This window comes from Trichomonas vaginalis, chromosome I (assembly GCF_026262505.1).
Source record: "Trichomonas vaginalis G3 chromosome I, whole genome shotgun sequence".
Taxonomy (NCBI): domain Eukaryota; phylum Parabasalia; order Trichomonadida; family Trichomonadidae; genus Trichomonas; species Trichomonas vaginalis.
The window spans coordinates 26,710,850-26,725,151 of record NC_067203.1 but is presented as its reverse complement, the minus strand read 5'-3'; the positions used below and the strand labels follow the sequence as shown (position 1 = coordinate 26,725,151).

Here is a 14,302-nt window from a genome sequence, read left to right as displayed (position 1 = left end):
ATATATAACTATTTTATATAAAAATCAAATTCAATGATCTTAAAAGCGAAGGATAAACCTCAAAATTTACGAATATAATGAGTGGGAATATAATGCTTATCTATCATAAAACCATATGAAATATCAATTTTTGCTTTACGCCTAATTTTTGACGACAATTAGCAAAAAATGTTAAATGTTAACACTCAGTCCATTTGAATATGAAAAATAAAATTGACTTTGATTAAATGTTTTTATTTATCATGCAATTCTTCTTGCGACCAAAGATTTGAATAAAAGTTCAAAAAATAAGATAGCTTAAAAATAATATACGGTAGTGTTTACTAATAGATGAATAGTATATAAATTCTATTAAAATGGATTTGATCCAAAAAAATATATAAAATTTGATCATAAATAAAATCGTTTTAAATTACTTCTTCATTTAAATTATAACAATTATTTTTGGTTTTATATTTTTTTGGATCAAATCCATTTTAATAGAATTTATATACTATTCATCTATTAGTAAACACTACCGTATATTATTTTTTAAGCTATCTTATTTTTTGAACTTTTATTCAAATCTTTGGTCGCAAGAAGAATTGCATGATAAATAAAAACATTTAATCAAAGTCAATTTTATTTTTCATATTCAAATGGACTGAGTGTTAACATTTAACATTTTTTGCTAATTGTCGTCAAAAATTAGGCGTAAAGCAAAAATTGATATTTCATATGGTTTTATGATAGATAAGCATTATATTCCCACTCATTATATTCGTAAATTTTGAGGTTTATCCTTCGCTTTTAAGATCATTGAATTTGATTTTTATATAAAATAGTTATATATTAGAAAATAATATGAGTTTATGTGATATTCTTTTTCAGAAGATTTTGTGTTCTTCTTCAAAATTTTATTTTTTTATTAAAAAGAATCTTTACAAAATATACATTTACTTTAATTAATATTTAAAAACGTGCTCTATCAAAAGTTCCAAAAATTCAATATTTTAGCTTTTCTGAGGTGTCACTTTTGATGAATTTCTGTTTACAACAAATATATTATGGATATTTCAAACCGAGCCAGTTTGTGCAAAAAATAAATTCAATCAATTTGAATTCAAACTTTTACCCAAATGCATTTGTACAAATGCAAGGAATTGTGATTTATATCATTTGGGTAATAAAATCATAACTGTGATAAATGATATTTTTTTTCAAGACAAAAATGATAATGCCCCTAATATTTTTCGCATTAGTTTTCCTTACTTTTTAAAAAATATATATTTTTTTATTAAATAGTTAATAATATTTATTTTTTACTCTATTTGAGCGCCATATTGTCTAAGAATGTTTAATAAATTAGAATGTCGTGCAAAGAAAAATGGTTTCTTTGATGGAAGTCCAAAATTGGGATCAGCACCGTAATTGAGTAAATATTGAACATCGGACAATGAATTTTGCTTTAAAGAATATATTAAAGGTGTATTCCCACTTTTGTTCATCGCATTAACATTTAAACCATGCTCGACACAGTATGTAATCAGGTATATTGATTTTCCTTTACATGCTGCCATGAGCAGAGTTGTTTTATCATTCATTTCAATATCAATTTTTGCGCCTTTTTCAAGAAGATATTTAATTCCGTCTTCGAAGTCTTGTTCTGCAGCTTTAAATATCGGGGTTGAATTTCGGCTGCTAAGATGATTAACATCGGCTCCACCATCAACTAAATCTTGCATCATATCAAGATTCATTCTTTTGGCAGCATAAAATAAAGGAGTTTTCTGATGATATCCTGGTAAATCCATCTCAGCTCTAGCATTCAAAAAAAGTTTGAACATTTGATAATTCCCATTCTTAATTGAGAAAATTAATGGAGTCTTATGAAAATGATCAAAAGCGTTAACATTCGCACCAATTTCTAATAAGCATTTCACATTATTAATATCATCTTCCATGGCAGAATTAAGAAGGGGTGTTCTTCCTTCGAAATCTTCGTTATCTATGTAAAAACCTTCACTCTTTTGTAGAATTTTGAGCGATTGAGTGTTTTTATATTTGAGGGCAAACCAAATAGCTGATCTACCATTGTCTGTTGTTGCCATACAATTTGCTTTGTACTCGACTAGAATTTCAAGCAATTCATTCCATTGTTTAGAACTTGCATAAACAATCATTGGATAATTCAAGAAACTAGTCATAATTTCATTTGGATTTGCACCGAAATCTCTTAACAAAAATTTGGCAATGGTATATAAATTGTATCTAACACATATCATCAAGCAAGTATCATTCCTTACATCTCTTTCATCGATACTTTCTGCTCTCTGAATTTTGTCAAAAAACAAATCGAAATTATATGTTAGCATTGTTTGTTCCCATGTATAATCAATCTCGTACTTATCAATTAAATATCTAACAGTTTCGTTGTGATGGCCAAGAACTGCATTCTTAATGCATTGTTCATTTGTTTGGAACTTTTCTTCGCACATATGAATAATTTCATATGAATTTCCAAGAAAACTTGATTCAAATGTTGATTGACTGATGTTGCAACCATTTAACAATAGGTACTTAAAGCAATTAATCGATCCATTCCTTGCCGATAAGTTGAGCATCTTATCATCAAAAGAAACATGACTTTCTGCACTACTTTTTTGCAGGCCTTCGAGGTCGTCAAAAATGATGCTTTTATCAATTTTGTCGGAATAATAAATATCGATAATTTCATCAATAGATTTGTTTTGGTATTCGTCAAAGCTAACAAAAATGTTATCTGATTTCGAAATTCCGCGTTTTCTCCCATATTTTAGATGCAAAATCAAGTAAATTAAATTATTATAAATTTTAAATCCTTGGGGAAAAGAAAATTCCGGAACCTTGGCAAAAAGGAACGTTATATACTGAATAACGGCCTTTACTCGCTTTAAATTCCTATTACTGAATGAATTTATCATATCTGAAATTGTATAATAAGAAATTAAACCTTTTTTAACAACTTCAATGGACTTATCCAGGATTTCTTCAACATTTTCATCATCAATAGTCCAAAAAAGTTCGGTAAAATCTATTAATTCCCTAAATTCATCAAGTAACTTTTCCGTATCCATTAATTTTGTCACTTTTTAAAATTTCGATATTACAAGTCAAAAATCGTATCACATAATGGATATCTATCAAACAAACGACATTTTCATCAAAAAATAATTAAAAATTCATTTTCAAAAAGATTTTGATGGAATAATTTGTCCATTTTACATTTAATAAACAAAACAAACTTCATAGAATTAAGCTATGAATAGTTAACTAATTCTATGAAGTTGAATACTCAAGGAAAGTTCACTGATTATCCAGACTTTGCAGAGACCTTCTTTGACATACATATATATAGCTTTTGACCACAAAAAGAGGGGGATTCAATATCAATAGCCTTTTTTGCACCTTTTGAACTTATAAATGCAACCCAAAATTTTGTGGGATTATCTTTATATGGTGTTACACGCCCAATGTCGCCATGTTTTTCAAATTCTTTGAAAATTTTCCTTCTAGAAATGTTAGGCGGAAGGCCATTAACTATAACTTCATGTGCAGCTCGAATTCCAAACCAAAATGCAACAATCTTATACTCTTTTGTTTCTTTATATGACATGCTTCTTCTGAAATAATTGGCTTTAAAATGATCAAGAAATTCAATTCTTGTAGAATAACTCTTTTCGCTTTCTTGTAAATCAAAGCATTGGAAAGATATATTTTCCCCACCAGAAAATTTTGAGATCCAAGTTTTAATTACATTCATAGCATAACATTTTGCTGGTAGTTGGTTGCTATAAGAATCGCTAGACTCGCACTTATCAAGTTTAAAGAATACGCTTGTGAGTGTGGAAGTCATCAAACAATAATAAAATGATTATAAAATTTTTGGAAGACTTTTCATTCAAAAATTTCAATAAAATTTCCACAAAATTTTTTCCAATTCAATAAAAGTTACATATAATGTGTAGGCAGAATTTACTTGATTTTTAAACTTTTATAAATCTCTTTGAATATTTTTTTTCCAACACAATAAAAGTGACATAAAATGCTGAGAGATGATAACTAGGCTTATAACACTTTTTGTTGAAGCAATTGCTAAATAATTTCAATGAAAACTAATATAATCGAAGTATTAAATACTATTCCATGCTAAATCATTATATTAGGAAATAATTGAATTCTTAGGTCAACTATCATCGTTTGTTCTATATTTCAAGGTAAAATATCCGATTTTTCCTATATACATCAGCTATAATGCACTATTATGCATAATGAAGCAAATAAAATAAAGAACGAGCTAAAAACATATTAACCTTAAATTATCGTTAAAATCATTTGTAATAATGACACCAAAACTACACCGAATTAACAGTTAAATTTCGAAATTCGACGATCGTCAGATTGAAAAATTGATTGGTCACAAAATTTTGTAAAAAAAAATAGTCGAATCAAGCCGTTTTATATGATTAAGCTCACATATATCTACAAAGCCTAAAAGGAATAATATTGTCTATAAATTCTTGTCTTTGTCTTATTTTCATTAAATTTCTGGAATGAAGAAAGACCAATTATAACTTTCAACAAATGATATAGCATTCATTCAAATAATACAGGAATCTACAAAAACATTCATCTAGATTATTTATCATTTAATTTTTTCGATTTATTTTTATTGAAAACAAAAAATTATATCGATTCAAAGTTCATTTTACTATAAATATTATTCACACCAACTAATGCATGATATCATTCATTTAAAAGCAAAATATTTTGTCACTATTGAAATTTTCTATTTTTACAATATTGAAAAATCGGCAATTTTATATGCTATAATTGAATAGGAATAATATCATTCGATTAAAATAGGTAGCTTTTCCTATTTTTAAATTTGCACAGGATTAAGCTGAGGACAATTTTTTACAGAAAATTTGACAATCAATAATTTTATTTTCGAAATATGATAGCGCTATTTCAGTCCTCCCTATTGTACCATTATTTGAACCCTTACAACAATGCGAAGGAAATTTCAAAAGAGATTTCCATTGGATGCGATAGTTTTAATAATAATCAAACAAAAAACAATTTCGTCAATTAGCGCACTCTTTACAAGCGCACAGGATTAATTGCATTTCGTTTACAAATGGCTAAATTCATGAAAAAATACTCACAAAAATTGAATCAAACCATTGGCCTTTTAGAGCAACGTAATCATTCAATATAGTCGAAGACCGATTAACCAAATCATCCTTATATTGACCCATTCACGAACTTTATCGTTTATATCAAAACTGTCTATCATTTTCAATTTCTATTAATATTAGCATGATCGCAATAATAATGATGTACAAAATCAACACATTAATTTAAATTTAATCCACCGTACTCCTTCTCAAAAATTTAAGGCCCAATCACTATTTGAAGAATGGGAAGAAGCTTCTCTCTAAAGAGTTCAAAAAAGAAAGGGGTCAGAAATGTACCTAGAAAGTTCTTGACTCCTGATGCAAAGCAAAAAATCGAAGAAATTGCAACAATTCTCAACCACAATACTAGACAAATTAAGGAGTATATCAACATTAAGACTACAAATAAAAATAACTGCTTTTCTAGAGAAGAAGACGAGATCGTTCTCAATTGTGTGAAGAAGGGGCTCAATTCTCCTGGAAAGATCAGTAAAATTATTGGCACAAAGACTTGTTGGATGGTTAGGAACAGAATACTCTATTTTAAGAGAAGAATTGATAATTTGGAAACAATAGCTATTCAACATTTCCTCAATCAGATCCATAATACAAGTAGTTCCAGCGATTCTTTTGATCCGTTTGCCATTTTTGAACAATTTTCTGAATCATGGGATACAGAAAATATGTCATTTGGATGTGGTATATTCAGCTAATAGATTTATATGTTTTGAAATACTGAAAGGTATCTTATAAAGATTATTTATGTTTTCTTAATTCATCGTTATTTTGGGAATTTTGATAAGCTTCTACTGTACCATCGATCAGCATAATACATTGATTTTAGATCCAAAGGAATCGCTTGAGTTTGCTTTAACACCAATTTTCTCGATACCCAATTTCTCAAATCTATTTCTATTGCTATCGTTAAATTAATGTATATATGTGTCTTCACGGAATATCAATCATTTTACTTTACTTTTTATCAATTTAAGTTCCTGTGTGAAATGAATTGAAACATTCACTATTCAATTTAAATTTGGCTATATTATATTATCGATATGTCATATTCTATCTAATGCAAATAATTTCTTAAATTTTTTAGTATTCAAATCCATTCACCACATCTGATTCTATTTTTTGATTTTTTTTTCAAACTCACTAATTGTATATTTTTAGATGAAATATATTGGTTATTTACTTTTTATCTATTTTGATTCAAAATAAAATTTTAATATCAAAATTCATATTTTTTGTTTTAAATTTGAAATAGAATTCTATTGCTTTATGAAAACCATTGTTTGAATTTCGTATTTTGAAACACTTATGGAAGGAATAAAAAGACATCATACTTTGTCCTAGAATATGACGTAAATAGTTTTGTAGTCAAAAACTATGAAATATAAATAAATTGTTTAGGAACAAATTCCGTGCATTCGGATCATAAAATGAATTGCAGCGTTCTGGATTTTTAATCAATTGAATAGCCTGGAAATTTAAGACTTTTTTCAATTGAAGCCATCAAAAACCGTTCCGCATTTTCAAATATTTGAATTGGCAGCCTTTTTTATTGAAAAATTGAGTGCAAATATCCAATCATTTTTGATATATGTGAGTCAGCATGAAATATTCAATATACCTATTTCATCATTTGGATCAAATTCAGTTATTAAGCTGTCAATAAAAGAAATTTTCATATTAATTGCATGACAATTTATCGCTGTAATGCATCTACTCAATTATTTTATGAATATATCATTTTATAAAAAGCAGAATTTTTTCTTATGAATTCCATGTAAACAATTCTTGTAATCTACTAAGTTACTATTTAAGGAATCTTTGATCTTTATTGTAATTCCCAGGATTCACTTTCATAAAACAAATTTGATAATTGAGTTGTAAGGAAAAATAAAGAGCTCCTAAGAATACAATAAAACCAGTACGATATTTTTCAACTGATTTTAAATAGACAAGCTCACCCGATAAATTGGCGAATCAAATTAAGATAAAAGCCTCAGTTTTTGTTAAATTGATATTACAAAATGTGCATTTATATATTTCAATAACATTTGGTTAATACGAGTGCTTTTACTTTATTTCAATTCGAAATTCATTCCATATCTCTTAATAAGCAGGATGAATATCATACATTTTTTAGAATAGAAAATGGGCACCTCGTTATTGAAGCTTCATGGAAGATTCGAATAAACATGACATTTGTAAAGAAAAATGGATAATGGCATTTCCCTTGATCTTGGAAGAAGTACTAGAAATTCATATATTGCCCTTTGCGTTTTGGGCAGTATAGGCAGTTATTATATGCGTACTTTATTTTTTTCTCAATATTCTTATTCATTTCAAGGCTGCTCAAAGGAAATTTTTAATCGACCATGGTTTGCAACATTGATTATGTCTCTCTGCATGTCATTATGCCTTGTTATTTACATAATATGGAGAAAATTTTCTCCGAATTCTGGATTCAGGCTCAAGGACATTCCTTTTAATCTTTATTTATATGCATTATTACCAGCATTATCAGATCTCGGATATTCTCTCTTTTATTCTTATTCGATATCACATTCTGGTACAATATCAATTGCCCTACGTTATTTCGAGCTATTATTTGTTGTTATTGTTAACTATTTTGTGTTTAAGCAACATTACTTTGGACATCAATGGTTTGCTCTAGGAATAGTATTTTTAGGCATCGTCTGCGTATTCATATCAGTTATCTTAGCACAAGATTCAAATGAGAAGATAGTTGCTTCAGCTATTATACTTCAAATTATAGCTCAATTAGCACATGCATTTAAAACGAATTTCGAACAGAAAATTACACATAACAACGATGTTTCACCATGGTGGCTTACAGGAGTTGAAGGTATCTACCAATTTTTCTTGATATTTTTTCGTGTTCAACCCAATCGCTTATATTCTTCCACAAGATAAACTTTCCGTGCTACGTGAGGACTTTTGCTCGTCATTCATGATGGCAGTTCATTCAATTGCCATAATGGTTTTGTTTTTAATTTACATTCCAATTTCTACGACATATAACGGATGCTTGATCGGAACAATAGCAACCACAAATGCTATTACTTACACCATTATCGAAATGATTGGATCATTCCTTACATGGATTGTCGATCTCATTATTTATCATGGATTTCATGGAAAGTTCATCCTGCACTCAAATGGAAAGATTTTTGGAACAAAATGGACAAAATACAGTTACCTGCGCTTGATTGGCTCTGTAATTTATTTCATCGGCTTCTTAATCTACTCAGGAGTAATTAAGTTTAAGTGCTTCACGTATCCCCAATCAAATGTACGACTTATGCATGTCAATCCATATGAATCTGGTAGTAGTGTCGAACAAATAATTTAATATAATTTTTGATTTGATTTTTTTTTATTAGTAAAAGCATTTATATTTACGGAAATTTATTTAATATGAACATATAAACACATAAAAACATTTTCTTTCCTTTCTTTATAAAATGTAATTAGAAATTAATGAAAAAGAGTCAGCGTTCGATAGAAATAAATGAAACATTAATACAAAAATATGAACTGATCTGTTTTTAAAGTGTACAACGGTGCTAAATCACTATTTAGTTCTAAGAGGATTATAATTTTGGAGATCTTCTTTCTAAATGATGATTTTTGATCCATTACAGTTAGATATTTGAAACATAGCAATCATTTCCTAAAGAATTAAAACTTTTCCTATTATTTTGAGATGTTTTTCATTGAATTATTTTGATTGTATCCATTTCTATCACTTATCTTTGATTCAAACTATTTTAAAAAACTTTGCGTATAATATAAACTTTTTTTACAAACATAAAAAATAAATTAAAATTACATAAATGTCACATTTCTATTCATACTCTGCTGAATGAACTTTTTGAACTCTTCATTTTCCAATATATCAATCTTTGATGAATCTTTTTGATTGGTTTCTTTGCAAACTGGTTTTTGATCAATTGATGCTCCATGTTCAGCCAACAGCTTAACAATCTTACTAGAAAGTTGATTGACAGCCATCATTAGAGGCGTTAATCCATCATTAGACTTAATATTGATATTACATCCCTTATTAACTAAAGGCGCAACATATTCATACAAATTATTAATTACAGCATAATGAAGAGCAGTTTTTCCTTCATTGGATTGTAAATTCAAATCTGCTCCGTATTCAATCAATAACTGAAAGATTTCAAATCTTTGGTAACAGACTGCCAGCATCAGACTTGTTCTTCCGTCATTCTGCATTGCATTAATATTTGCATTACAATTCAAAAGAATTCTGACGGTTTCGTAATTTCCATGAAAAACAGCAATCAACAAAGCAGTTCTATCATCATGTGGAGATCTAACTTCTGTATTAACATTCTGCAACAAAAGTCTTCCAAGTATTCTATGGTTATTGTATCGCACTGCAACCATCAACGGTGTATAACCCGTAAATGTTTTTGCTTCACAATTTGCGCCATAATCAATCAACAAACAAACAGCATCAAAATGGTTATTAAAAGAAGCAGTTAATAGAGGTGTCCAACCATCATTGATGTATTTTTCTGTGTCTGCTCCTCTTTCAAGAAGGATTTTCATACAATCTAAATGATTGTTAGCTGATGCACAAATAAGAGGTGTAAATCCTTCACTGGATCTGCATTCAATATCTGCTCCGCTATCAAGAAGTATCAAAATGGATTCATATGATTTATATCTACTTGCAATTAATAATGGACTCCATTTATAATTGTCACTTTTATTGACATCACATTTTCCACTTTCTGCCAAAATTTTTACGATATCGTAGTAGTTATATCTTGATGAGAAATAAAGAGCTGTTTTGCCGTCATTTGTTGCGAGGTTCAAATTGGCACCTTTTGACATTAAAATTTTGACAATTTCGAAATTGTTGTTTTTACATGCAATCATCAAAGGTGACAAACCGTTATCGTCTTGTAAATCAATGTTGGCACCTTTCTCAAGTAAAATACGACAGCAGTCAATGGAATTACTCTGACAGGCGTAAAAAAGTGCCGACCATTTTTTGTTGTCAACATCATTTATTAAAGAACCTTTTTCTAGAAGTAAATCGAGAACGTAGTAGTGGTTTGACATGGAGCATGCCATCAAAGAATTAATGCCATTGTTGTCTTTTGCATTAACATTTGCTTGATGGTCTAGAAGGACTTGAACAACTGAGAGGATTCCGTTTTTTGATGCGGATATTAGCGCTGTTGAGCCATCGCTGTCTGCTAAGTTGATGTCTTCTACTCTGAATAGCTTTTCGTAAAAGCCAATTAAATTAAAACAATTTAATGTGGAGCTCCAGCTGTAATCTAGGCCATATTTGTTGATTAAGTAAATAACTGTTTCATTGTGATGTGATTCAACAGCATTGTTGATGCATTTGCTAGAAATATCAACAAATCTTTCACAGATATGTATGATTTCGTAGTTGTTTCCGAGAAATGAGTTTTCCAATGTAGATTGCAAGATATCAATATTGTTTAGGTACAAGAATTTGAAACATTTGAGCGAGCCATGCCTTGAACATAAGTCGATTAGCCTCAAGCGACAAGTTTTCTTGTCTAAATAAAAGTTCGGATTGAGGCAAATGTCTTGAAATTCATCAATTTCGTCCCAGAGTAAGTTGTGTTCGAGTGTTCCCTTCTCATATATTTCGTAAATTTGTTCTTCTGTCTTATTTCGATATTGATGAGGAATGTTACCTGGGAAAGCTTCGTTTAATATCAATGCAGCCTGAAATGCTGGGGATTTGCTTAAAATATTCTGATCAATTTTTTGATTTAGTAATTTTAGGTATTGTAAGCAGAATTTTGTAGCTAACTTTACATTCTTCGGATATTTTTCGCAATATGAGTCGAGCATTTCTATAATATTCCGATCAGTCAAATTATGATTTTGAATATTTGATTGGATATAATATAAAATTAAGTCCATGTTATTTTCATTTAGTCCCCATATGAGGTCACACATACTTATCGAAGCAATATATTGAGGTGAAAGATTGGAAGTGCTCAACTCGAATTCCATCGAACAATCTTTCACAAAAATGCTTTTTTTGATAACATTGTTTTGTGGGAAAGCCAATTTGTTATATTTATAGATTCTTTCATACTTTAGGATCTATATTTTTTTCTATGGTTCAATCAAAAATGTAAAAGGTTATTGAAAAAGCCACATTCAGAAAACTGCTAATAATTATTGTTTGATTATTATTTTTCATTTGTTAAAACTAGGATACTTGCTAAATTTTTATCAAAATGAAATGAAAAACAATGAATGAATTATTATCAACGGATTCGTTTATAGCTACGAATCGATAAATTAATTCTGATTAAAAATACTCGTTATTTTTTCCCAAATTGTTAGAAATGCGTTGATATCAAATTGTAAATTTCAAAATGCAATAATGCTATAATTAATATCTCAAAAATATAATTACTTTTTGAGAATATTCAATTGAAAAACATTTTTAAGGCCGATAATTTTCTTTAGTTTTTATTATCATAATAGTAATAATTACATTCAGATAATTATAATACTTCACAATTTTAAATCATTCAATTTTAGCTATTTTAGAATATTAGAAGCCCCACTGGAATTGCGAGTGATTATTAAGCTCAAAAATGAAACTTTTTATCAATTAATAATTTTCCAACATCTTGATTTATGTATTCGAGCATATATTATAGTTAATTCATGAAACCATATTATCGTCTGATTAAGACAATCATTTATTATTTAAAATGATATTTTTTCTGATATTTGTTCTACAATTGCGCAATTGCCCATAGACTATTATTGAATACTTGCAAATGTTTTAGAAGTACAATCATATCTTAAAGGGAAACTTCCAAAAGCCATTTTTTAAAAAATTTCAATTTTTGTGTATAAGTTATAGGAAATACAAATGCATATTATTATAATATACAATACATAATCATTATGAAATGCTTATTAACAAAACCAAAAAATAAATTAGAAAATTTCATAGAGATTTTTTTTACAAAATATGATTCAAAACAATAATTATCGCACATTTTAATTTTCTGCATCTACAATTCCAGTATCAAAGAAATTCTCAGTTTTATCTTTCTCTTCGAAATCTTTGGCGAATGGATCATCATCCATCATTTCGTGGGTAAATAAAGGATTATCAACTGTTACAGATACATCAAGATCAGTGACAGCTGTTATTGTTTCTGCATTCATCTCGATAACTGAGTCATCACTATCATCATCACGCTTTAGCACGATGTACAGGATAATGCCAGTGATAGCAAGAACTTCAAGGGCAGCCAAAATAACAAGAGTAATAAGAAGAGGTGTTGTTGTTTTCTTATTAGGTTCATCTATTGTAATTAATTCCTTAGTTGATGATGTTGTTGTATCTAGAGTATTATTGGTAACTGAAGACTCGGTCTCATTATCATCTTCAGGTGGTTCAACTGGAATTATAATTGGTTTATACATATCATTTATAAATTCTTCAAAAGGAAGAGATGTATTGCATGGACCTCTGGTAATGTTATACCTTGCGCCACCATCGGCTGTTAACCAGTTTCTGCGAATGAAGTTATTTGTAACGAAAATTCTATCGACTGTTGGAGAAATCAAGTATCTTGGTGCTAATGAACCACCATAACAGAGATTTGTTAAGTAAGGAAGATTTGCTAGAGAATCCTGTTCTGCATCAACAGTTCCAGGAACAACAAGTGTTGTGACACCATAATCAATTATGCTTCCATTGTTTTCATCATAAACAGGATGAGAAATAATCGAGTTTGCTGCAATTGATCTGACTTCTCTTGGTAGGATATAAACAGAAGGAAGTTTGCCGAAAGTGAAAACGAGTTGTTTAGTATTGATATCGAGAACTTCATGTTCAAGAATCTTGAAATTCTTGTTATCACCTATTAGCAATTGAATATCATCGATTCCAGAGAATGCAGTGGAGCTTATGAATTTCATCTGTTTTTTGAGTTCAAAAGTTTTGATGTTTGTGAAAGCAAAGGCCAATGGTTCAATTCTGTTAAATTTATCTGGTAGTATTATTTCCGATACGGATGATTCATGTAAAAATTTAGTTGGAATTGTTTTAAGCCTAACATCATCTGGATCAGTATCAATAATTGTCACTTTCTTTAAGTTCTTGCATTTTGCTAACATTCTTTGGGATAATAAGCCAGGCTTGAGCTCTATTTCTTGAATAAAAGTATTCATAAAAGCTTCATTTCCAATTGATTGGAGACTTGCTTTATCAAATTCAATATTATTCAGTTTAACACAATTAGAAAATGAATTTTCTCCAAGATCCTGCAATTTATTTGGTAGTTTAACAGATACTAAATTCGGACAGCTATAACACAAACTATCAGTTGTAGGCTGAGTATTACCAACATCATAGCTGAATTGGATTGATTTTAATGGTTTACAAAAAGCAAATGCTGAACTTAATGTTTGAATATCATGATTGATTATGATCGTTTCTAAATGAATTGCTCCTGCGAATGCGTATTTTTCAATTGCTTATACATCATCTGGAATTGTGAATGATGTTCTTGGATTTGATGGGAAGTAATAAACAAGCTTATTAATATTATTATTATTTTGATAAAGAATATCATCTTTTCTTTCAAATCCATGAGTATTTCCTCCATCTATTGTAATTGAAATATGAGGAGAATCAAAGAAACCTAAATTTTTGAAAACACTGAAATCAGGACCTAGATAAACTGATTCTATTGTTGTAACTCCAGAAAATGCAAATTCAAGCATTTGATTATCAATATAGTTATTATTTAGTCTGATTGACTTTACTTTGGATTGATAAAATGCATAATTAGCAATACTTCTTAATGACGTCAGATCTAGTACTGTTTCAGATACATCAGTGTTTGCGAATGCATATTTAGATATAGATTGGACAGGGCTTGTAAAAGTAATTGTTTTGAGGTTTGTACATCCACAAAAAGCTTTTGCATCAATCGTAGTAACGCCGCTAAATGTTACTGATGTAAGATTTTCACAATTAAACAGGCATTCATATGAAGCTTTGTTTA

General features: G+C 29.0%; 7 protein-coding genes across 7 annotated transcripts, besides 1 other annotated feature; 2 read left to right on the top strand and 5 right to left on the bottom strand.

The window, feature by feature from the left end:
• Positions 1 to 1,000: 1,000 nt before the first annotated feature.
• Positions 1,001 to 1,038: a mobile genetic element.
• A 235-nt stretch (positions 1,039 to 1,273) lies between these two features.
• TVAGG3_1055650 (spectrin binding) lies at positions 1,274 to 3,095 on the bottom strand (the record flags this gene model as incomplete). Its single annotated transcript, XM_001312726.2, has 1 exon — positions 1,302 to 3,095. The coding sequence occupies one exon, from the start codon at positions 3,093 to 3,095 to the stop codon at positions 1,302 to 1,304; it is 1,794 nt and encodes a 597-aa protein (XP_001312727.1).
• Positions 3,096 to 3,221: 126 nt separating this feature from the next.
• On the bottom strand, positions 3,222 to 3,906 carry TVAGG3_1055640 (RNA-binding domain, RBD family; the record flags this gene model as incomplete). The annotated part of the gene is made up of 1 exon (XM_001312725.2): positions 3,332 to 3,874. One exon carries the CDS (start codon positions 3,872 to 3,874, stop codon positions 3,332 to 3,334), a length of 543 nt encoding a protein of 180 aa, XP_001312726.1.
• Positions 3,907 to 4,815: 909 nt separating this feature from the next.
• Positions 4,816 to 6,106, top strand: TVAGG3_1055630 (SANT family; the record flags this gene model as incomplete). Its single annotated transcript, XM_001312724.1, has 1 exon — positions 5,441 to 5,911. One exon carries the CDS (start codon positions 5,441 to 5,443, stop codon positions 5,909 to 5,911), a length of 471 nt encoding a protein of 156 aa, XP_001312725.1.
• A 1,265-nt stretch (positions 6,107 to 7,371) lies between these two features.
• On the top strand, positions 7,372 to 8,638 carry TVAGG3_1055620 (solute carrier family 35 member F6 family; the record flags this gene model as incomplete). Its single annotated transcript, XM_001312723.1, has 1 exon — positions 8,209 to 8,583. The coding sequence occupies one exon, from the start codon at positions 8,209 to 8,211 to the stop codon at positions 8,581 to 8,583; it is 375 nt and encodes a 124-aa protein (XP_001312724.1).
• A 390-nt stretch (positions 8,639 to 9,028) lies between these two features.
• Positions 9,029 to 11,368, bottom strand: TVAGG3_1055610 (ankyrin repeat, PH and SEC7 domain containing protein SECG-related family; the record flags this gene model as incomplete). The annotated part of the gene is made up of 1 exon (XM_001312722.1): positions 9,060 to 11,270. One exon carries the CDS (start codon positions 11,268 to 11,270, stop codon positions 9,060 to 9,062), a length of 2,211 nt encoding a protein of 736 aa, XP_001312723.1.
• An 870-nt stretch (positions 11,369 to 12,238) lies between these two features.
• On the bottom strand, positions 12,239 to 13,463 carry TVAGG3_1055600 (leucine-rich repeats (6 copies)-containing protein; the record flags this gene model as incomplete). The annotated part of the gene is made up of 1 exon (XM_001312721.2): positions 12,282 to 13,463. The coding sequence occupies one exon, from the start codon at positions 13,461 to 13,463 to the stop codon at positions 12,282 to 12,284; it is 1,182 nt and encodes a 393-aa protein (XP_001312722.1).
• Positions 13,464 to 13,769: 306 nt separating this feature from the next.
• Positions 13,770 to 14,018, bottom strand: TVAGG3_1055590 (leucine-rich repeats (6 copies)-containing protein; the record flags this gene model as incomplete). The annotated part of the gene is made up of 1 exon (XM_001312720.1): positions 13,770 to 14,018. The coding sequence occupies one exon, from the start codon at positions 14,016 to 14,018 to the stop codon at positions 13,770 to 13,772; it is 249 nt and encodes an 82-aa protein (XP_001312721.1).
• Between the last annotated feature and the right edge of the window lie 284 nt (positions 14,019 to 14,302).